Below are 23,074 nucleotides of genomic sequence, written 5' to 3'. Positions count from 1 at the left end.
TTTACCTTGGCCTCTGTCTGTGAGGGTCCCCTCCTTCTCTTCCCCTGGCTGGCCTCTGGCAATCCCTCTGGCCGGGAAGAGGGGGACTCCTGGGGATCCTGGGGGTCTTGGCTGCTTGCCATTGGTGTACTGGGGTGCATTGCTGGGGTGTGAGAGCAGCTGGAGGGTGTGGCTGCTGGTGCTTGTGCTCCTGTGGCTGCCAGCGCACTCTCAGCTTCCTGCACAGGGTTTCTGGGTCCTTGCAACTTGAAGAGCGGCTGGACCCAGACGCCATAGAGCCCCACTGGTGCTGGCAAGAGCATCTCCATGCTCCCTGCAGCTGCTGCCATGGCTGACCTGCTCTTTCAAAAGAGCAGGCCGTGAGTGTCTACACATGCCTTCTTTCCAAATTCAGTTTAGAAAGGGGGTGCTCTTCCTGAAATTGGATGGGAAGAGCGATTTTGAAATGCGTACCCCGTATGCTAAAAATAATTTCGAAAGAGGCCGTTATGTGTGTAGACACTCCATGGCCTCTTTCAAAATTAGGTCTCCTTTCAAAATTGATTTTGAAATAGAGAGCTAGTGTAGATGCACCCATTAAGATAGGGAATAGTGCTTATTTCATTTTGAAATAGGTACTATTCCACCTGCAATGAGGTTTACCAGTTTCACAAATAACACATCCATTATTTCAAATTTATTTTGCAATAGTGGTCACGTAGTGTAGATGACAAAGTTATCTGTGTGGCTGTAGCCTTAGTGTCTTAATGGCGTGATCTACCCACTTCTATTTTACATAGCACTCCATTTGCATGAAACTTTAAATATAACATAAAATTAGTATTTTCAAATAAATATATGCTATAAGATAAAAAAAGTTGCTACTTTAGCAGTAAGATTTAAATGTTAGGCAAAGTTATGGCATTTAGCTACACACTTGAGAAAAAAAAGCAACATGAAACCAACAGCTGTGTCAGTTGTCTCACTGTTGCACATAAAGCTACAAGAATTTTTTACCTGAGGCCACATTCTCTAAACAAAAAAGAAGAAATTAGTTAAAATGGGCACACGAGGAAGAGGATTAAAAGGAACCATTGGGTAACATCTTTGGAGTGATCTGTTACTTTCTGTTTCTCTTTCAGTAAAGCTATTCTTCATGCTGAGGGAAGAGGCCCAACAGTGTGTTAGTAAAACCCAACATCCCAACAAACAGTGTTAATCATAATGGGGATGCTTGTGATGCTCAGTGTGTTCTCAGTGACGGCAATTAAGATTCCAAGTGTTCTCCAGGGCAGAAAAAATATTAAATGATTGGCAACCTTATTTCTTTAAACAAAGATAATTAGTTCCTAGCTTCCAGTTAAAATTATTTTTAATATTCTTTATATGTCCACATCCTCCCAATTTGGCCTGTTGTTTCTATTCTGAAGGTCCCAAGGAAACTCAGAAACTTGAAATATGCAGTTCTGTAGGTTCAGTTAACTGACCATAGGGAAGTCGTTGTGTCCAATGTGCTTGTATATGTAAAACCTTTTCGTAAGCTATATTTTCATTCAAAAAGACCTCCCTATTACTTTACTCCAATGAGTTTCCCATCTTCCCGGGAGCAGGGGAGTTGGGCTTAATCCCTGAGGTGGCAGGTGGCAGGCACCAACTATGGGATTTTTGGCTGTAGCTGCAGGTCTTCAGGCTCTAGCCAGGGTATTGGGCTCTGCCGCAGGTCCCAGACTGCATCTGTGGGACTTCTGGATCCATATGCCAGCCACATGACAATGAGCTCCAGCCCCAGGCTTACCACCACTGGCCCATCACATCTGACCCCCCACTGCCTTCTGTGGCCCCAATCTGTAGCTGTGCACTGGTAGGCTCCAACTCTGGCCAAAGGACTTCAGGCTCAGACTATGGCTCCAGGATTTTGGGCTCAGGCCTCAGGATCTGGCTGCCAGTTTCAAGCTCAAGCCCAAGCTCCACCTCCACCCCCATGGTATTATCAGCACTGGTCCCAGGCTCACCCTTGCCCATTGCCCCTTGCACCTGATGTCTCCTTAACCAACCTCCTATCCAAGGTTTAATTTGTACCTGGATTGCAAGAGCTGAGTAAGTCTGTTGTGAAAAGTTATATTTGTATGTTTGTTAATATCACTTTTCACATTAGACTTAATGGCTATCTGGGAGGCTCGGAAAAGTGATATTAACATAAAAGTATCACTTTTCACAGCAGCAGACTTACTAGCTAGCCAGTCTAAAAATAAAAAGCAACCAAATAAATAACAGAAACAACAACAAAATTTGCAAGAATGTGCAAATCACAATCACCTTATTTGTATTTCTGGTTTTGAAACCAATAAAAATAGAGACAGCTCTATATTATTTTTATTAATGAGACTGAAAAAAATCCTACAAAAATAAATGACAATTATTTAGGCATATATATGTGGATATTTGTTTTTCCCAAAGTTAATTAAGTATTATAGGAAAAATTGTCAGAGCATCTACCAGCAGCAGTTGGTGGCTGCACTCTGAGGCCACCAAAAATTTGTTGTGGGATATCTTTGTAATATATCTTTGTGAAGATTTCTGAGAGGCTAGCTCCTTCAACTTCTTTCCCTCCTGATGAATCTTGGAGTGTATTTACAGCCCATAGTTTATCCATAATCCTTCTGGTTCTTCACATGTGAATGGAGATTATCAGGATCCCAAGAAGATCAAGAGCAAACCCAATCAGAATTTTTCTCCTTGAATGTAAATATAGGATCTTCTTTACTACAGCATCTTTTGATTTTTAGAACTTTAAAGATCTATGTGGATATAAAATGGCTGCATTGAATATGGAATTTTGTTGGGTCAGGATGAGATTAACCTATCACTCAATATGTTGCCATTGAGTCAGAAAGGCATTGTAACATTGACAATAAACAAAGGTCTCCTAGGAACCTGAAGACCTGTGACTCATGTCTGCATGTATGCCTGCCTATCATAGTGAGGGGAAGAGTAGTATCAAGTATTCCAAAATAAATGTAAGCTTTTTCATTGTTTGCAAAGTTGCTGTAGCCATGGTGATCTGAGGATACAAGAGAGACAAGGTAGTTAAGGCAATCAATATCTTTTATTGCGCCGATTTTTGCTGGTGAAAGAGACAAGCATTCAATCTACACAAACCTCCTCTCCTTTTGTTTACTGTCATTCTGCTTCCAGATTACTAGTATCTTAACTGACAACAAAGGAACCAAACCAGATAGGTGCCAAAGAAAAAGCAGGCTATGTCTATTGACGTGCTAAGCAGCAAATCATAAACAATTCTTTAAAGCTTAGATTCCAAAGAGAGAAAGGACTATGATGACTATCTAGTCTGATCTTCTATATATCGCAGTCCATAGAACTCCCCCACGTTAACTGTTTTTAAACTAGAGCATATCTTTTTAAAAACAATCCCATTATTATTTTAACATTGCCAGTGATGGGAAATTGTGCATTGCAAATGATTGGACACTGCTGATGAAATATTATTTCTGTTTTTGGGATAAATTTCTCCCAATGTTGGAGCACCTGGGCAAGGAGGAACATACGAAAGCTAGAACTATAGCAGCTGAGGGTACAATAAATTGCTAATCAACATTGTTTCTTACATCTTAACTAAACTGACAACCTCCCCACTAGTTAACCTGAACTTCATGCCCTTCCAAAAATCAGAGTGGTAGCCATGAGAGTGAGTATGTATTCACAATTACAATGAGGCATCCTGTGGCACCTTAAAAACTAATAGATTCATTTGGGTATAAGCTTTCATGGGCAAAAACCCACCTCATTGCTTGCCCATGAGAGTTTATACCAAAATAAATCTGTTAGGCTACGTCTACACTAGCCAAAAACTTTGAAATGGCCATTTCGAAGTTTACTAAAGAAGCGCTGAATACACATTCAGCACTTCATTAGCATGTGGGCAGCTGCGGCACTTCGAAATTGACACGGCTCACCACCGCACAGCTCATCCAGATGGGGCTCCTTTTCGAAAGGACCCTGCCTACTTCGAAGTCCCTTTATTCCCCTCTGCTCATAGGAATAAGAGGACTTCGAAGTAGACAGGGTCCTTTCGAAAAGGAGCCCTGTCTGGACGAGCCGCACAGCAGTGAGCCATGTCAATTTCAAAGTGCCATGGCCACCCGCATGCTAATGAGGCGCTGAATATGTATTTCAGCGCTTCATTAGTAAACTTTGAAATGGCCATTTGCATGGCCATTTCGAAGTTTTTAGCTAGTGTAGACACGGCTTTAGTCTTTAAGGTACCACAGGTGCTTCATTGTTTTCACTTCCAGAAGAAGCTGTTACATCCCTTAGAGCTCATATATTTAAATAAGTTAACATTTCTTAGCAGCTATTTTGGCAGTACTAAACATATATGAATCACCTGTGTGTTTGCAGTTTACAAGTTAAGTTCTGAAGCAGCACAATCTTCATGAATGCTCAAACCATGTGTCAACTTGCACAACAGAAAGCTGAGGGTCTTAGGACACAGTGTCCAGACTAAAGTTACTTCTGCAGCATGTTTCAGGAATACTTTTATTACTAAACATACATAAGGCAGCCTGGAACTCAAGAAATATATTTAGCTCTTGATCTGGCAGTTAGATCTGATGCATACATATCTTGCCTTGATAGCTTGACTTGGCTTTATGCAGATCTGAAATCTTTCTTTAACTATTATCCTCAGTCTTTTCTCTTTAGAGAGTTTTGATTGCCATTAATTAAAAAAAACATGGGGTCTGTACTCATAGTACTGAAGAAGAAAGCAAGGTTACATACAGTAACACTACCTAGAAGTGTTGATCCATACTCTGTCCACGATCACCACTTTGAAGTTTTTCTTTAACATTCTGAGTAAGAGGGATAAAAACCTAATACTATAGTTCCTTATACAACTTTGCCTCAATTGTACATATACATAAAGGAGCATACTCTTGGTCCTTGAGGCCACTGTATCCTTTCCATAGAAGTCTGAACACCGTGTCCAAAATGATTGCAATCCCAGGAACATAATTCCATTCTGACAACCTGTTCCAAGAATTACACGTGATAGATAGGTAAGCTTCCCTTTTCCAAGGAAGCAAAATTAAGAATACAATACTTATAACATAATACATTTTTCCATATATCCTCAAATGAATATAAAAATCTTTATAAAAAATGAAGTTCAACCACAGTGCTGCTATTTCGAGATCTTTTGCAAGATAAGTATAGCAAAACAAGGGTGTGGTTTCTAAGGTTAAAATGTTGCTACTTCTGCTAGCATAAACACTAGTTGCAGAAAAATATTTCGCAAGGTACAGATAAAATACTTTTAAATACAAAATTCTGGATTTTAAAATATACATGTTGGTGCCCAAGCTGGCTTGGGCAATTGGTTCAAAGTGATCTCACCAGCACTGCCACCATGTCAAAGCTGTTCTCTACTCTGAAACTCTGTGTGCAGAAAGTGAGGGGGCCCACCCGCAAGAGATCTTAGCAGTACTTTGTCTTTATAGATTAAAATACTGAGAATTACTTCCCTAATCATGTTTGACTAAACACTTTCTTTCTACTTACATATCTCTTATTCCAAGATTGCTTTCAAGGTCTGGATATTACTGAAAACGTCAAGCCTGATTTCAGACTTAATCCATTTATGAATAGTAACAGAGAGTAAGCCGTGCTAGTCTATACACTATCTAAACAAAAAGCAGTCAAGTATATATAAAAGTGAATATAAAAGTCAGCTCGTCCACTTCTCTCTCTAAAACGGTGCGATAATTTCTCTTCAGTAACACACATAACTTGAGGTCATTGACAGAATGCCCCATTCCCTTAAAATGTTGATTAACTGGTTTGTGGATCTGGAGTGTTTTGATGTCTGTTTTGTGCCCGTTGACCCTTTGTCTAAGGGAGTTAGAAGTCTGTCCAATATACAAAGCATCTGGGCATTGTTGGCACATGATGGCATATATGATGTTAGTAGAGGAGCATGAGAAAGTGCCCATGATTCTGTGAGTAACCTGGTTAGGTCCAGTGATGGTATTTCCAGAGAAGATATGTGGACAAAGCTGGCAGCGGGCTTTGTTGCAGGGAAAGGTTCCAGGACTGGTGTTCCTGGGGTATAGGCTGTTAGTAAGGATCCTCATGAGATTGGGAGGTTGTCTGTAGGAGAGAACAGGCATGTCACCCAGGGCCTTCTGGAGTGTAGCATCCTGATTAAGAATAGGTTGTAGGTCTTTAATAATTCGTTGCAGTGGTCTGAGTTGGGGGCTGTAGGTGATGACCAGTGGTGTTCTGTTCTTGGCTTTTTTGGGCCAATCTTGGAGTAGCTGGTCTCTGGGTATGCGTCTGGCCCTGTCAATTTGTCAAATATTCAAATTCGGCACATTAACACATGGTATAAATCGTGATGGGAACTTTCTGAGTCACTATAGCTGTGTCTACACGTGCACGCTACTTCGAAGTAGAGGCACTAACTTCGAAATAGCGCCCGTCGCGGCTACACGCGTCAGGCGCTATTTCGAAGTTAACTTCGACGTTAGGCGGCGAGACGTCGAAGTCGCTAACCTCATGAGGGGATCGGAATAGCGCCCTACTTCGATGTTCAACGTCGAAGTAGGGACCGTGTAGACGATCCGCGTCCCGCAACGTCGAAATTGCCGGGTCCTCCATGGCGGCCATCAGCTGGGGGGTTGAGAGATGCTCTCTCTCCAGCCCCTGCGGGGCTCTATGGTCACCGTGGGCAGCAGCCCTTAGCCCAGGGCTTCTGGCTGCTGCTGCGGCAGCTGGGGATCCATGCTGCAGGCACAGGGTCTGCAACCAGTTGTCGGCTCTGTGTATCTTGTGTTGTTTAGTGCAACTGTGTCTGGGAGGGGCCCTTTAAGGGAGCGGCTTGCTGTTGAGTCCGCCCTGTGACCCTGTCTGCAGCTGTGCCTGGCACCCTTATTTCGATGTGTGCTACTTTGGTGTGTAGACATACCCTCGCAGCGCCTATTTCGATGTGGTGCCACGCAACGTCGAAGTTGAACATCGACGTTGCCAGCCCTGGAGGACTTGTAGACGTTATTCATCGAAATAGCCTATTTCGATGTTGCTATATCGAAATAAGCTACTTCGATGTTGGCTTCACGTGTAGACGTAGCCCATAGGGGCTCGTCTGCATACTTGGCTCAATCTAATTCTTGATCTTCCCCCCCCACCCCTCCACTCTGATTTGCTCACCTTGATTATCTTTTTCTGATTTGTCCTCCTTGCTTACTGTTTTTGGTTCTCTGTGTCTTAAATATTGACTCTGTTCTGGTCTGGCTATGGTCTGAAGAAGTGGGTCTGTCCCATGAAAGCTCACCTAATAAACTATTTTGCTAGTCTTTAAAGTGCTACTTGACTGCTTTTTGTTTTGTTAATCCATTTATATGTCTCTCCTTTGGTCACTCAAAGAACTCACTCAGCAAATAACTACTCCAATACAAAAAATCACCCTCCCTTATTTCATTGATTCACCTGGCTGCTTGCCAACACAGGACCCACTGTCTCTGAGTTTAACGTTTTACAGGCAATTTAGTTAACTGAATACTGGGATGTCTAGAAAAGTGGTAGTAGCCCTCCCATTCATTACATGCCCCCCAAATTACTGCCAGTGTGGACCAGGCTGGCCAATGCCTTCTATAAAGAAAATGTTTAGTCAGAAACAATTAGGTTTTTTTGTTTTTGTTTTTGTTTTTGTTTTCTTTGAAGCAGGGGAGAGCCTTGGTGCAATATTTCTCAGGCTGGCTGATATACCCCCTGTACACTGTAACTTTTAAATTGAATACCAGGGAAGCAATGCTTTATGTTTCAATTTACCCTTTTTAGTGGCTCTGTAACACATACCAACCCTGCAAACTTAACAAGTATGTCTGCTTTTTTTTTTGTTAATAAAATCACCCATTTTTTAGGTGCTGATTTAATTCTTCTGTCCTGGAAAGTAAAGGGAGGTCTGTGTATGCATGTCTAAGACTGAAAGGTCAGCTATCAAAGAATGCAGTCTGTTTTTCTCTTTATTTTCAGGCTCTCCCCTATATGAAGGTTAAGACCTTGGGGTTATCCCACATGAAGACATCCTAGGTGTGTCTTCTGAGTTCTCAAAAGGGGTTTTCTCACTTGAGTGGTGGCAGCTACCTCCCAGATTCAGGGACTCTGTGACTTTGGAAAGCTTTTAAGCAGACATCTATAGAGGCAGGGTATTCTTAAAGGTCACTTGTGTGCCCCCACTTTCTGCACTCAGAATGTCAGAATGGAGAAAAGCCTTGACAGGGTAGATGAAATATTTGCTTCTAAATACAAGATTCAGGATTATAATATATACATGGTGGAGCACTGGCTGGCTTAGAAAGCTAGGTATGAATTGGAAAGCCTTTCACTTCAAGGTCACCAGCTGAAATCAAATCAATGGTACCTTCTCAAAAATAATTATCCTCTGGTAGGATGCTTTCTGACTTATTTGAAATGAGTTTGGTGGCTCAGTCCAATTCCTTGTCAACCAGTAACCATGCCATAAGTCCCTACCTCTGTTTGGTACCCTTTTTCTTATCCTCAGCACAAAGACCAAGGACTGAACAGACACAAAGATTGTATTACCCTTGTATCTGTGGCTTTTTCTATCCAGATTACAACTGTTGAGCAAGCTCTCTGTTACTATCTATCCATTTTTGGCTCAGCACACTACTTCATTCTTTAGGGCTTTCAGTCCACCCCTGTCACCAGCATGCACAGTGTGCATTTGTGTTTTGTGAAAGCATTTATTTAAGTATAGAACTGTCAAAAAATATTATTGCATACATTTTAATAATACTCTTTTCATTGAATAAAATTATAAAAAATAATCTGCAATAGATCTTTATCATCTGCTAATACCTTATTAGTATTTAGAATAAACAGTCCTGTAGCACTTAAAGACTAACAAGTCTATTTATTAGGTATTCATCTTGGTGGTTACTCAATATTGAGTAGGACATTTATTAGGTAAGACCCACTTCTTCAGATTTGAGTACAAAATAATAAGCCAGAGTTTATATAGCAGGGATGGGGGAAGGAAGGTGGAAAAGAGGGAAAAAAAGTGGGGAAGTCACCTATCATTAATACAACCAGTGGAAGAGGTAAATTAAGAGGGATGGGTGCAGATACCAAAGTAGGGAAATTGCCCTTGTAATACATAAGATAATTGAGATCTCTGTTAAATCTGTCAGATTTGTAAGTGAATTCCAATTCCAGTGTCTCCCTTTGTAATCCTGTGATAAAAATCCTTTTGTAAAAGAATGGCTAATATCAAATCCTTTATCCAGTGTCCTGGGAGGTTTTCCTCCTCCACCAGTGATGATATCTCTTGTATAGATAGGTGGACAGAGTTGGCAACAGGGTGTGTTGCAGGGGCAGGTTCCTGAGTTCATGTTTAGTTATGTAATACTCAGAGCAGGGGGAGCATTGATGATTCACTGTCTGATCCTAGGCAGGGCTCATGAAAATTCTGAAACTTCAGATATATATTCTATGTGGTGTGGTGTGGTGTAGTGTGTTGGTGCACAAGGCACAGATAATTTAACTCAGTTCCTAAAAGGGACTCTTGAAAATTGAGACCAACATGTGGTCTCATTCCATCATGTGTTCCATCAAGGAGGAAATAAATGTAAACATACTTGAAGAAATGTATTCCTTCAGTTGCTAATAATAATTATAAACATTGGTACAGAAAACAAGAAATCGTATTCTTGCATTAAACTGATGAAAAAAAACATTTCTGTCTATGGCTACAGTTACGCTACAGCACTCTGTCGAGAGAATCACTGTTGGAAGAGATTTCCTGACAAAAAAGCCAGTCAGAAGAGTGCTCACTCTCTCGACAAAACAGGCACCCGTAAGCACAGCAGACAAGGTTGGCCATTGTTCTGGATGCTCTGTCTGCCGAGAGAAGCCTCCCCAGCCCCCAAGGGTCCACACAGCCTTTTTGTCAAAAAAATCTGTTGACAGCAGCGTTATGCCTCATGGCTGAGAGACAGAACTCTGCTGGTGAAAGTGCTGAGTTTTGTTGACAAACTATCGACAAAACACATAGCAGTCGTCTACACTAGCCCCCTCCTTTGAAGGGGGCATATAAACGAGCCAAATGAGTGGATAGCAATGAGGAGCTTCTCTGCATATACAGCACCTCATTAGCATAATTCTCACCATGCGAACTTCGAAGTTGCTAACTTCAAAGCGCCAGCAAGCACTGTACCTGTGGGCACTTCGAAGTACCTGCGCTACTTCGAAATTCCCTTACTTTTGGGAGTAAGGGAAATTCGAAGTTCTATGGGTACTTCAAAGTGCCCATGACTACACTGCTTGCTGGCACTTCAAAGTTAGCAACTTGAAAGCTCACATGGCAAGAATCTTGCTAACGAAGTGCTGCTTGCAGCGCAGCACCTCATTGCTATTCACTGATCTGGGTCGTTTACATTTCCTCATCGAAGGAGAGGGCTAATGTTGTCAACCCCATATTGTGTGGACATTCCACCAGTTTTGTAGACTGAGGTTTTGTTGGCAAAACTCACTAGTGTAACCATAGCCTATTGGAGCTATTGATCAAGAGTAGAAACAGTAACCTCTGCAGTGTTTTTGAGGTCATTGAGAACTTTGGTTTCTTTTGTAATTGTTGGTTACATACGTTGAAGCTTCCCAGAAGAAGGTTTCCTTTGTACATGTAGCAATTTGTGTGTCATTTTACTGTCACGTTCCTCACTGCTTCAGGTCATGAATCATACAAATCCTGTCTCATTTTTAGAGTAATGTTTAAAATATACTTGTTATAGTATATCTTGTGTATACAAATGTTGCTTCCTGCCCACACAGAATGTCAAGTGAGCCCCTACGCATTTTTCCCCTGGTAATTAATATTTTCATGCTGCTTTGTTGATTTTTCATAATTATATACTTTAAAGTGAAAACTTTAGTAATAAAACATACATTTTAGCATGTCAGAAGCATTATAATTAACTGGCATCAGCATTTAGTTCATGTGGTAGTGATAAGTACTGATAATGAACTTGCTGAAGCTTCCATTTGCTAACATTTTATTTCTGCTCAACCGGAACTGAAATATCTTTTTCTGACTCATTGTTCTGAAAAAGGACTGTTTTAAACTAAACCACTCTTCCACCTAATCCTACAAAGATGTCACCAACTTGTAAAACAAAAGACCAGTAACATGATTTTTCCCCTTTGCTGCTTTTTCTCGAGTGGGCTATCAACAATTGTGGGTAATTTTGTAGTTGAAAAAAGAGAAAAAGATAGATTTTTAAGATGTGGACAGAATATATTAACTGAGAAAGAAGTGTCTAAATATCATCAGATTTATTTTATAAAACCTGTGGATTTAGCCTAAAATCTGGAAAAATATTTTTCACTTATTTTTTCTCCTTAAGGAAAAATTATAATCACCAACTTTTTAATATCAGACTGCAAAAAGCTAGGAGATTTCTGTTCATGTTTTTACTAAAAACTCAGTTCATTACGCTTTTAATTTTTTCATAGTGTTTGTGCAATTAATAGTATTACTAAAATTGTGGGGGGGAGTAGTTTGAGATCCCCTGATACACTCTACTAAAATTTATGTGTTATAAATAAGAAAATGCATATTGCCTTCATATATAGACACATATTATTCCAAATGTTGCAGTTTCTCATTTTCCTTATCTGCACCTACATTTCTGCAAGGCTCTGTTTTACTCTGTAAATTAACTTACTATAAAAGGAGACTTTTTATTCAACCAGTTTGCTGTGTGTGCTCTGTATCACATTTGCTGTGTTTAATGTCAACAGGGTTTTTACACTTATTAAAATTAAACACATACTTAAGTGCGTTGTTTAATTTAAATTCTTGTTAGCTGTACCTGTGTAAATCTACGGAAGGCCATGAGGTTGCACTGACTTCACTGAAAACACAGTCTTGAAGACATAGGCATTAAATAGCAACTGCCGCAGAATTTGTCCTGATGAACTTTCATTTTTGTTCAAGCTGGCCTCTGCATATGTATACTTACAGGATGCGCTGCCAGCACTGCTGAGTTTTGGGAACAAATCACTCTTAGGCTGCTTCTGCGCACGCAACCTCCTGTCGGAGGTGGCATGGTAATGAGGCAATTCGAAGCAGGCTAATGAGGCACTAATGTGCATATTCAGCTCTTCATTAGCATAATGGCAGCTGCATGAATTTCAAAGTGCAATTGCAGATTGACAGTGTAGATGTGGGCAGCTTTAAAAGAAGCACCCCACTTTGACATTCCCTTACTTCCACAAAACTAGATCGGAGTAAGAGAATGTTGAAGTTTGACATTTATTTCGAAGCTGCCCCATCTATACTGTCAATCTGCAATTCGAAGTCTGCATTTTGAAGTTTGTGCGGCTGCCATTATGCTAATGAGGTGCTGAATATGCATATTAGTGTCTCATTAGCCTTCCTCAAACTGCCTCATTGCCATGTCACCACTGACGGGAGGTGGCATGTGTAGAAGCAGCCCTAGTCAAAGAAGTTTGACTGTGAAGTGAACTTCTGAAGATCAGACTATGCTGAAAATAACCATTTTTAGAGCGCAAAGCAGGACCATACTCTCTGACAAAGCTTTTCACTGTATTATTGTTCATTACTCTGTTACTTGTAAATTGTAGTATTAAGTTGTTCCAGTCAGGAGCAAGATTCAGAAATGCTAGGGCCTCTACAAACATCAAAAAATGTCCTACCCTGAAGAGTTTATAGTCTAGTTAAGTGGGGAGGGACAGGAAGAGACAGAGAGAGAGGAGTGGAAAAACAAAAACAGCACCAAAAACCACATATGTTCATGTACCAAGTAGAACCTCCTCTCTTGGGGCAAGAGATAAAAAGGAAAAGATTCATGAAGCTACCATAGGTTAGCAGGGAAGCACCTAGGTTAGCAGGGAAGCACCTAGATAACTGCCATGGAAAGGACTTCCAAAGTTAGGCAGACAGATAAAAATATACATTGCAAATTCACACCATTATAGCAAATACATAATGGGATAGATAAATCAGACCGTCTTTCATTTTTTTTTTATTTCATGGACTAGAAATGAGTCCTTTCACAAAGATGAATTATCAGAATTGAACTAGCATAAGGAAAGGCTCTGAGCTGGCCACAATCTCCTAAGTTCTTCTCTACAAATACCCACTGATTCAAGGCATAGACAAGAAGATAGATTTAAACCATAACACTGAATTTCTTGTCTTTGGTTGCTTAAAACCCAAACTTGACATAAATTAAGAACAATACACGTTGGCACCCCCATCCCATGCTTGAAGCACCAGACCATATACTGATTTCTTTGAAGCTATACATATAACAACCCCATAAAGGAGAAGTTATTGTTTATTCTGCAATACAAATATTTAGCACATATAATAGATGATTATTCCTTAATTCATTATGTGTTAACTTGCACTTGTTTGGTTTGATAATATCATATTATGGTAGTGTGGAACTGTGATATTGGCACTATACAAATGAAATTAAAGCTGTAAGTTTCCTTACAAAATATTCAGTTGAGCCTTCTATTGAGCAAATCCCAGTCAAAATGCAATTTATGTACCTACATATCCTGCCCATTAATAGGATAGTCAGCTTCTGGAAAGATAGAGATTGTTACCAGTATATGGTACTTACAAGATATATTAAATTGTGACCTAGAAGTTACCTGTCATGTCCTTATAACTTTTTTTTCAATTTTCTTATCTGTAGGATATTAAAGTAATTCTACAAAAAGATGAACAGACACAGTCAACTGATGGAGAAATATATAAAGATGTTAAAATATGAAAAAAATAAACAATAAGGAAGGTTTTTGTTGTAATTGGGACTTGTGGTTTACTAAAAAGTGTAATGACTGCAAGTCAAATCCTGTAACTATTAAGCATATTAACATACTATCTATGGTCTGCTTTAAATAAAAGTGTATTTGATTAAAAAAGTTTGATTATTTCAGATAAAATATTTGGTTAACACTTCTAAATAAAATGAAGCTGATTTGTAGTTGAATTGACTAATGATTTGTTCTTTAATAATTTTATAGGAATAGAACTTCTGCCATTGCTGTGTGCAAAGTCATTTTTGTTAATATTGATGGAATATAATACAAACATTGATATTTGTTAATTATATAAAGCATCCTACAATTTCTAGTTAAAGAACTAATAATGTAAATGAGAAAAGAATTTCTCTCAATTAACTGAGAACAAACTAGTTGACAGCTGTAGGCTTCATCTACAATACAGCTATCTGTCGACAGAAGTCACTGTTGGAAGAGATTCACTGACAAAACTTCTGTCAACAGATCACATTCACACAGCAAAGCAGATCTCTCTGTTGTTCTGCTCTGTTTATAGAAAGTGTACAGACCACCCAGCCCCGTTCTCGACTGAATGGGCCCTGGAACTCCATCACACAGGGTCACATGGCCAGCAATCCCTTCTGGGAACCCTGGACAGGTGTGCCCCTAGTGGGCCCCCCTGACTGACATTCCCTATCCAAGCTGAGGCTTGCCTACCTTGTTAAGGGACAGCATAGCTACTGCAAGACTCACACAATTTCTGAGAGAGACTATGTGCTTCTCAGATAGCCATGGTGCCACAGCAGCCGCTGGGCTTGCATTGGACCCACTTCCAGCTGCTTGAGCTACTGCTCACCCTGATCATGGCAACCTTCCACCTCCTGTGGAGGGATGTGCCCAACACCAATATTAAGGAGCATGCCCTTGGTGCCCTGGGTCCCACCCATGCCCACTCCCTCCGGTGAATAGGTGAGTCTGGAGGTACAGCACCAATGCTGACTGGTGGGACTGCCTCATCATGGGGCAATGGGATGACAAGCAGTGGCTCCAGAATTTCAGAATGAGAAAGAACACCTTCCTGGAGCTCTGTGCCTGGCTTGCCCCTGCCCTCCGCAGATGGGACCCCAGATTCAGCCCATCATGCCCCTGCAAAAGCAGGTCACCATTTTCCTCTGGAAGTTTGCCACCCTGCACAGCTACCACTGAATCAGGAACCAGTCTGGTGTGGGGCACGCCACCATTGGGTCTGTCCTCATGCAGGTAAACCACTCTTGGGCCACAGGCCCTGCACAGAGGGAGGGAATGTGGTCCCACCCAAGGGGGACCCTTGGGTGGTGGAGTCGGGGGTGTGAGGGTAGGGTGGAACCCCATCCCCAGGGAACTGTGCCATCCCACCCTCACACAGACTTCCTACCGGTGGGCAGCCTCACAGGGGGGGTGCTCGGAGAGCTCCAGGAAGAGAGCAGGAGGGGGATGGGGACCTCCCTCAGTTCCTGATGTGTGTGTCTGATCTACTTCCCTTGCAGTTTGTGACAGCCATCAACACCATCCTGTTCCAGAGGGTCATCTGCCTCACAGACATGGACATGGTCACGGCCAGCTTTGCCGCTCTGGAGTTTCCCAACTGCTTTGGGGCAATCAGTGAGACCCACATCCCCATCCATGCCTTGGACCACAGTGCTGTCCAGTTCATCAACCTCAAGGGATGCCACTCTGCCGTGCTGCAGGCCCTGGTCGACTACCAGGGATGGTTCCTTGATATGTATGTCAGGTGGTCGGTCTGGGCACATGATGCATGGGTGTTCTGCAACTCTAGCCTGTGCCAGAGGATGGAGGTAGGCACCTACATCCCCTGATGGGAGCTGGTGGTTGGGGATGTCACTCTGCATCTTAGGGGACATGACCTACTCCCTCATGCCCTGGCTCATGAGGGCTTACACTGGCCACCTGCACCCAACCCAGGATCTGTTTAATGTCCACCTAAAGCAGGCATGGAACCAGGTCAAGTATACCTTCAGCAGCCTCAAAACACGTTTTAGGTGCCTCCTCACCTGTGTGGACATGGGAGCACAATATCCCCCAAGTAGTGGCCACATGTTGTGCCCTGCACAACATTGTGGAGGGGAGGGAGGAGGACTTCCTCCCAGGATGGGAGGGGTGGATGCTGGCCACAGCTACAAGCAGCCAGGTGCAGCTCCAGTCCCCCAAGTCCACAGGGACAGGGTGCAGATCCAGGGAGTCCTATCAGAGAGCTTCTCCTAAAGACCCCAGTAACCCTTCCCACGGCATCCCTAGTGGGTGCCTCGGGCCCACAGCCCTACTGCAAGCCTATCACAAACCCTCCTTCTCACCTCTCCCTGATGCTTCCCCAGTAAAGAGGGACATAGGGGTGGTGACCAAACAACTTGTTTATTGAAGAAAATATGAATGTGTGGAAAATAAACTGTGTACAAAAAACTATTTATGTTGTGCAAAAATGTAAGTATATATATCATGGGGGACCTTGGAACAAGGGGTGGGGCGGCATCTTGGAACAGGTGGGGTGGTTGGGGCATCTTGGAACAGGTCGGGGGGGAACATCAATCCAGGGAGGGGGTGGGAGACCCCAAGCAGTGTTGGCCTCAGGATCCCCTCCCACCCTGGGTCCAGGTTGGGGCCAGTAACACAGGAAGGTACGGAGGTGGAGTTGGGGCCTGCAGCTGGGTCTGGTTCGGCTGTGGGAGCAGGGAGGCCAGGCATGGCAGGAGGGTCCTGGGGACAGAATGCTTTTGTAGTGTGGACGCTCTGCTAGTTTTGTCAACAAAACTCTCTAGTATAGATGTAGCCATAATGTATGTAAAAATCTAATACTTATTGATATTAGCAGAATATTAGCCATGGTTTCCAAGCCATTCACTTTTTAATATAACATTTCTAGCTGAATTCTAAATACAATCTTCTAGAAATATTTCCAAGGTCATATTCGGGGCATGAACACAGTGTGCACAATAGTAAAATTTCTGAGTGAGCTTTCAAATAATTGTTGTCATGACAGATGGAATAATTGAATCAAAGTTCTTGAAGGGAGTCATCTCTTAAATAAAATTATATATTACAGATACAAAAAGACAAGCTTCTAAACAACTACATTTTCAGCTTTGTGTACCTGTGCTCTATCTGATGTCCTTTAAAGCTCACAGCAATTTGTTGTTGCTGCATAACATGCTCTCTGAAGTTTTGGAAAAGTTCCCCTAAAATTGTGCTTGTCGATATTATGTTTCTATTTTCTTATTCTCTTATCAGCATTTTTTAAACTTGCATTACATCAGATGCAAATTCTTCAAGGTAGGAAGGAACTATACATAGTTTTTATTTGTCTGTTGAGCATTAATAGAGATGAGCTGAATTAGTTATTTTATTCAGCACTGCTCTATAAATTAATTATGCTAAGAAGGACTTTTCCTGACAAAATGTATTTAGCTATCTAGCTCTTTTAGCTTCTTCAGGATAATGAGAGCTAATAATAATAGGAAGGGAAGAGTATTCCCTGCAAGTTTTGTGCTTGTGAGGGGAGATTCAAATGCCACTCAGTTGGTAAGCAGAGTTCCCACAGCTTAGTTTTTTTTTTATTTATACTGGTGGGGCACATTCACACATCTTGGTGCACATAAAAATATTCAAATATTCTGTACACTTTCAGAATGAGTCCACACATGGATGAGAAAGATTGGAGGGGACATTGGAAGAAAACTGTATTATTTCATGAAATATGTAAACTGTAGATCATTGTCTGTAACTAGTTTCTCTGGAATTCCCCAATGAGCAAATATATTCTTTAACTTTCCCATGATGCTCACTCGTGGTATATGCATATCTGTAAGCATTCTGCCTAGGTACTTGTGACTCTCTAACTCACACATATCGATTAACTTACACTTTCAGGGTGAGACATGCAGAAATGCCCTTTTTTGTATTGGTTTATTAACCTGACAACATGCTCAAGTAGTATTCACTTTCAGGCTGTCTACTTAGACCTGATGAACACCCTGTCATTTTGACATGTTTTCTGCACTTGGTAATGCCCTTTGACCATTGTGTATTTTAGTGAAAACTTCCTCACTCAGGCCTGATTCAGCAAAGAATTTAAACATGAGTTTAACACTTAAGAATCCGAGTTGACCCTAAGTCTATTGGACTATTCATAAGCTTAAAGTTAAGCTCTTAAGCACGTGATTTGCTGACTCAGGGCTATTTTATCAACACAGAGTAACAAGCCTTTGATATCTGTTAAGCAAGTTCTCTTTGCATAGAATACTCATTAATTTTGAGATAGATCTTTATTGCATTTTGGCCATATATTCTAGAAATATGGTAGTAGTGAAGCTCACTAATTGCCAGCTATGATTAGAATATTCTTTGTAAGGGCTGTGAAGTGGTTTGCATGAAGTGTAAAGCAGTTATGTATAAAAAATACAATGTATCCAGCAGAAATTGTCACCATTTTGGACTAGAGCCTTGCAAAACATCTGTAACAGTTGCATTAGGCCTGTCACAATCACTTAATAAACAGATTACCTTGTATTTTAGACTTTCTTGATAGCAACACGTACTCTTCTGTTTTCTTACCTGATTTTATGCAATTGAAATTTGAAAGGAAAGTTGTAAATTAGTGGTAGCAAATCAAAGCATCTCCACATGATATACACAGCTCATCAGCTTTAAGCAAATAACATTGTTCTCTGCAATCTACATGCTTCATGCTAACCACACTGCTATCTTAGAAACAGCTGTAACTTTGTTGTGCTCCCACAAACCATGCTGAAACCTGCACACCCTCATTTTATTTATGACAACAAATAGGCTGTGGCCACACTAGCCCCTCCTTTTGGAAGGGCTATGGTAATGTGGCACTTCAGAGTATGCTAATGAGGTGTTGCCATGAATATGCAGTGCCTTATTAGCATAATGGCAGTGGTGCGCACTTCAAAGCTGCCTGTTTCTTGGAAACTGCCAAACAGCCCTCTGATTTCTAAAACTCCTTACTCCCATCTGGTTGTGGGAAGAAGGGGCTTTCGAAATGAGGGGGGCAGTTTGAAAGGCCCTCGGCTACATGGGCAGCGAGCTTTTTGAAACCGGCAGTTTCGAAGCACACGTGGCTGCCATTATGCTAAGGAGGCGCTGCATATTGCGAAGTACCACATTACCATAGCCCTTCCAAAAGGAGGGGCTAGTGTGACCATGGCTGTAGTGTGTTGCATATTAATCTGCTCTATTACCAATATCTTTTCTTCCTCTACCACAGCGTAACTAAATCAAAATCTCATTTTATTTCCTGCAGTATTCTTAAAACATTCTATTCCTGTGTTTAGAACATGTGTTTGGCCTTCCCTGCTTCATTTAAAGGCTAGCCTCCACCTGCAACACAATTCTATTCCTTTTTCATAATGTGGAGAATCCTCATCTATTACTTTGATTTCAAAACAAGAAGTCCTGTGGCACCTTATAGACTAACAGATATTTTGGAGCCTAAGCTTTGGTGGGCAAAGATCTGTTTCACACATCTGATGAAGCATCTGACCAGCATCTGAAGAAGTGAGTTAACTCACGAAAGCTCATGCTCTAAACTTTTCTGTTAGTCTATAAGGTGCCACAGGACCCTTCGTTGCTGCTACAGATCCAGACTAACACGGCTACCCCTCTGATACTTGACATCTGATGAAATGGGTCTTTGTCCACAAAAGCTTATACTCCAAAATATCCGTTAGTCTATAAGGTGGCACAGGACTTCTTGTTGTTTTTGATTCCACAGTTACCTTCGTTTGGTACAGGGTAACAATTACCTTGTAGCATAAGGCTGTAATTTTACTGGAAAGCATAGGCATCCAGGTTCTCCTAATAAAAATCAGTCTTTTTATTTTTGGAAGTGCTGAGCATCCACCAGTCCTATTAAGGTCAATGGGAGATTCAGCTACTCAGCACCTTTGAAAAACTAGACAGAAATTCGTTGTATGGACTCTCTGAGGAACACCCTATATTTCTACAGTCTAGTGTCTTCTCCTAAATATTATTCTACTTTATGTTCTGCATCCTTCTTTTATAACATTATCTTCAGGTAGTCTTTTGTGTTGAGCAAACCCAGAAGGACTGAACAATGACTATGTTAGGCTCTGATTCAGCAAAATACTACAGCAAGTAGAGCTTCAGTCCTCTGCTGAATTGTAACCTCAATTGTAATGTGACAATCATAAATGTGCATACATTGGAATTTTCACAAAAAGTGATGCCCTCTTCTTCACAGCAAAGATTTAGGCAGTTTGGTACTATAGTAGCCCTCATATTCCTCAGACAACTATCCTTACAAAAGCTGATACAGTATTTGTCTTACGTATTAGTCTCATTATAATTAATACCAAACTATAGTTGTCAAAACAGTCCTACAGGAATGTCATTCTATCAAAGACACATACATCCTATCAAAGACAGACAGGATGAATTGAACCAGTTTTTGAAAATGTGCCCATCTTCAAATCAATAACCTGTGAACAAGGTGCATATGTTGCCATACGTTGTATGTAGATTTCATTTCAGTGTGGCTTTGGTACCACCCACTCTTATTCCCACTGAAGGCAAAGGTGAAATTCCCTCTCCCAGATGCATTTCTCCTCCAATGAAACAGCAGTTTCTTGTATGCATTTCCACTGTTTTTTCTAATATCCAAAGTCCTGCTCAACACAAAGAGAAATAAAGCCAGGGTTTTACTTGTAGTTCCTGTGTGGCCAAGACAGACAAAGTTCCCCTGTTACTCAGCTCATGGTTTGCCAGTCACTCACCACCCTGTTCCTCATCTCCACTCACAGGAGGCTGATCTGATTTCCAATTTCCCCAGTTTCCAGGTTTTCTAGCTCAAGATGTCATGGTCGATGGTTCAAGAGAAACAACACGCCCCAAGGACATAAAAATGGTGCTGTTATACATCAGGCTCCACTGTCTTATTTTCAGTTCCAAACTTGGCTCTGAAATCCCACTCCTTTCTTAGGCACATTTCTGTGGAGTCACCTAGAGTAGGACACCCATAGGGTGACATCTCAAAAAGGCACAGTTTACTGCACCAGGTGAGAGACCCTCTTTTCAGGTATCGTACTGGAGGAAAGAAACCAAAACAATAAAATCCCTTTGAGCAAAGTCACAAAGCCTATTTTCTGTTCAGAGCATCCATAACAGCCCCAACAAAACACATGCCCTGTGTACAGAACGTGCTACAGTCTGGTGTCAAGGTGTTTTGAGGCTGCAGGACAGTTTGAAAGTTAAGCCAGGTTCTGGTCTTCCCTCTAGTATAAGATATTTTACCAATGTTTTCTGTACATTCGCCTTTTGAGCATACACAGTTTCTACCCTTCCTTGCTGAAGTAGCCACGAGCTACTACAGAGGAGACAGTTGGGAACCCACCAGTGTTACCTATTGCTGTCTTCCCTCTTGTTACCCTGCCTCACCCCTGAGCGAAGTCTGAAGCCCTGCCCTTGAGACCATTATGAGCACCAGTAAAACACACCCTTCAGTCTTTATTAAATATTGTCTATTTGCTGAGGTGGCAGGTAATAGGCAAAAGCATGCTACTTCCTTAAACCCTCCTAGGCAAGTTCCCTTATCAGCCTGATCAGTCTGAGTAAGCCATGTCAGTTACTTAGAGATATTACTGCATTACAAATTGTCATCAGGGCTGCATCTTCTGTGCCTGGTTCCTGCCCATTGCTGTCCAGTTTCCTTCAGTTATGGCTGGCAACATTTTGTGAATGGGGAAACAGATTTTCGAAAGTATTTGGACACCTAGAGATGCAGGTAGGCACGTGGTAGAATTTTCAAAATGCCTATGGTCAGACTCCCAACTCCCCTTGAAAGCAATTGATTTGCCCTCATGAAATATGGACCCCCAGCTCACAGAGAATCTTTTGCAAGGACAGTGATCTGGATGGTCCCTTCTGCCCACACAGAGACGGGGAGCTCAGCATACATGCAAATCTAAGGGGGTGCTCTCTGGCTCAGTGAGAAGCAGAACACATGAGAGATAATACCTGGACTATTTTTCAAAACATGAGGGCCTTGTTCTGGCCTTAAAATATGACTGAATGCTATCACACTGCTGCCATAGTGGCAAGAAATAAATGTTCCTTAGTTTGCTGCGTGGTTCATACCTCAAAATTTCCATTGAGCTAGAGATTCAACCACTGTCTTCTTCATGTCGCTTGAAAGAAAAATGTGTCAGCTTGTTAAAAACCACCAACTTCTGCTTAGTTCACAATGAAGGAAACATGTAAATTAATCTTTACGTGTTGCTTCTCTACTGGCTTTGAAAGGTCATAATATGTTCATGAAAATTAAATTAAATGTGAACTACTGACGTTAATGCAGTGTTATGGCTATGAAAACAAACCAAACTGAACAGTAGAGCCACTGTGGTGTAGTTCAGAGCCGGAAAGTGACTCAAAAGTTGCCATTGGTTGGTTCTATGTTTGTTGTGTGTTAGTGAGTCCATCACAGTTGTGCTTGGATTACGTGTAATTACGTTTTTAGTAAGTTAGTGGTTTTTACAAGTGTCTGGGTTTGGAGAACCAAACTGTTTTATTTTCTTCCTCTTGTGCATCATAACCTATAATAAAGGTTCTTCGGAAGAAATTGTCCCACCCCGCACCCCATGCCTGCACACCCTCACTGCTCTTGGATTATACCCCCACAGTACAACTCAAGGGTACCACTGAGGTTGCACAGTTGTGACTGATGTGAAATTATGAAACAATTCCACTAATGATACATAAGCAGGTGTAGAACCCGTTATGCCTAGCAACAGTAATGTTTGTGGCCCAGTCTTTCGCTCCCAACCCTGCACACTGCTCTCCAGTGCATCCCCCAGCCCTGCTGCCCCTAGGGGCCCAGGGACACCTACCACCACCACTGGCAGTGCAGCAGGGCTACAGTGCCTTCTGGCTGCTTGCTTTCTGCAGCTGCTGGCATGTACCTGCAGCCAGGGGCGGTGTGGCCGGGTGGCAGGGAGGCTCTGCATGCTGCATCCACCCCAGGTGCCCCTGAAGCCGATGGGAGCAACACATGAAGACCCTCTGCCTAGAGGCCACTACCAGAGGAGGGTGCCCTAGGCAACCCCTGCATCCCAGTTCCAAACTCTCTCCTGAATCCCTCCCTCTCCACGTACTCCCTCCAGTGCCCAAAAGCCACTCCAGTGCTTGCACCCTCACCACCTCTACCCCA

General features: G+C 41.8%; 1 protein-coding gene across 1 annotated transcript in view; it reads left to right on the top strand.

Moving 5' to 3' along the window:
- Nucleotides 1–13,910, top strand: part of LOC142013814 (sperm flagellar protein 2-like) — a 113,703-nt gene extending 99,793 nt beyond the window's left edge. Inside the window, exon 17 of the mRNA XM_074995671.1 lies at nucleotides 13,749–13,910. Within this exon, the coding sequence (XP_074851772.1) occupies nucleotides 13,749–13,826 (78 nt within the window). The 3' untranslated portion in view covers nucleotides 13,827–13,910. The remainder of the gene's footprint in view (nucleotides 1–13,748) is intronic.
- Nucleotides 13,911–23,074: the final 9,164 nt, after the last annotated feature.

This window comes from Carettochelys insculpta, chromosome 5, assembly GCF_033958435.1.
Source record: "Carettochelys insculpta isolate YL-2023 chromosome 5, ASM3395843v1, whole genome shotgun sequence".
NCBI classification, from domain to species: Eukaryota; Metazoa; Chordata; order Testudines; family Carettochelyidae; genus Carettochelys; species Carettochelys insculpta.
Note: the sequence above shows the minus strand (reverse complement) of the source record. Positions and strands in the feature narration are given on the sequence as shown.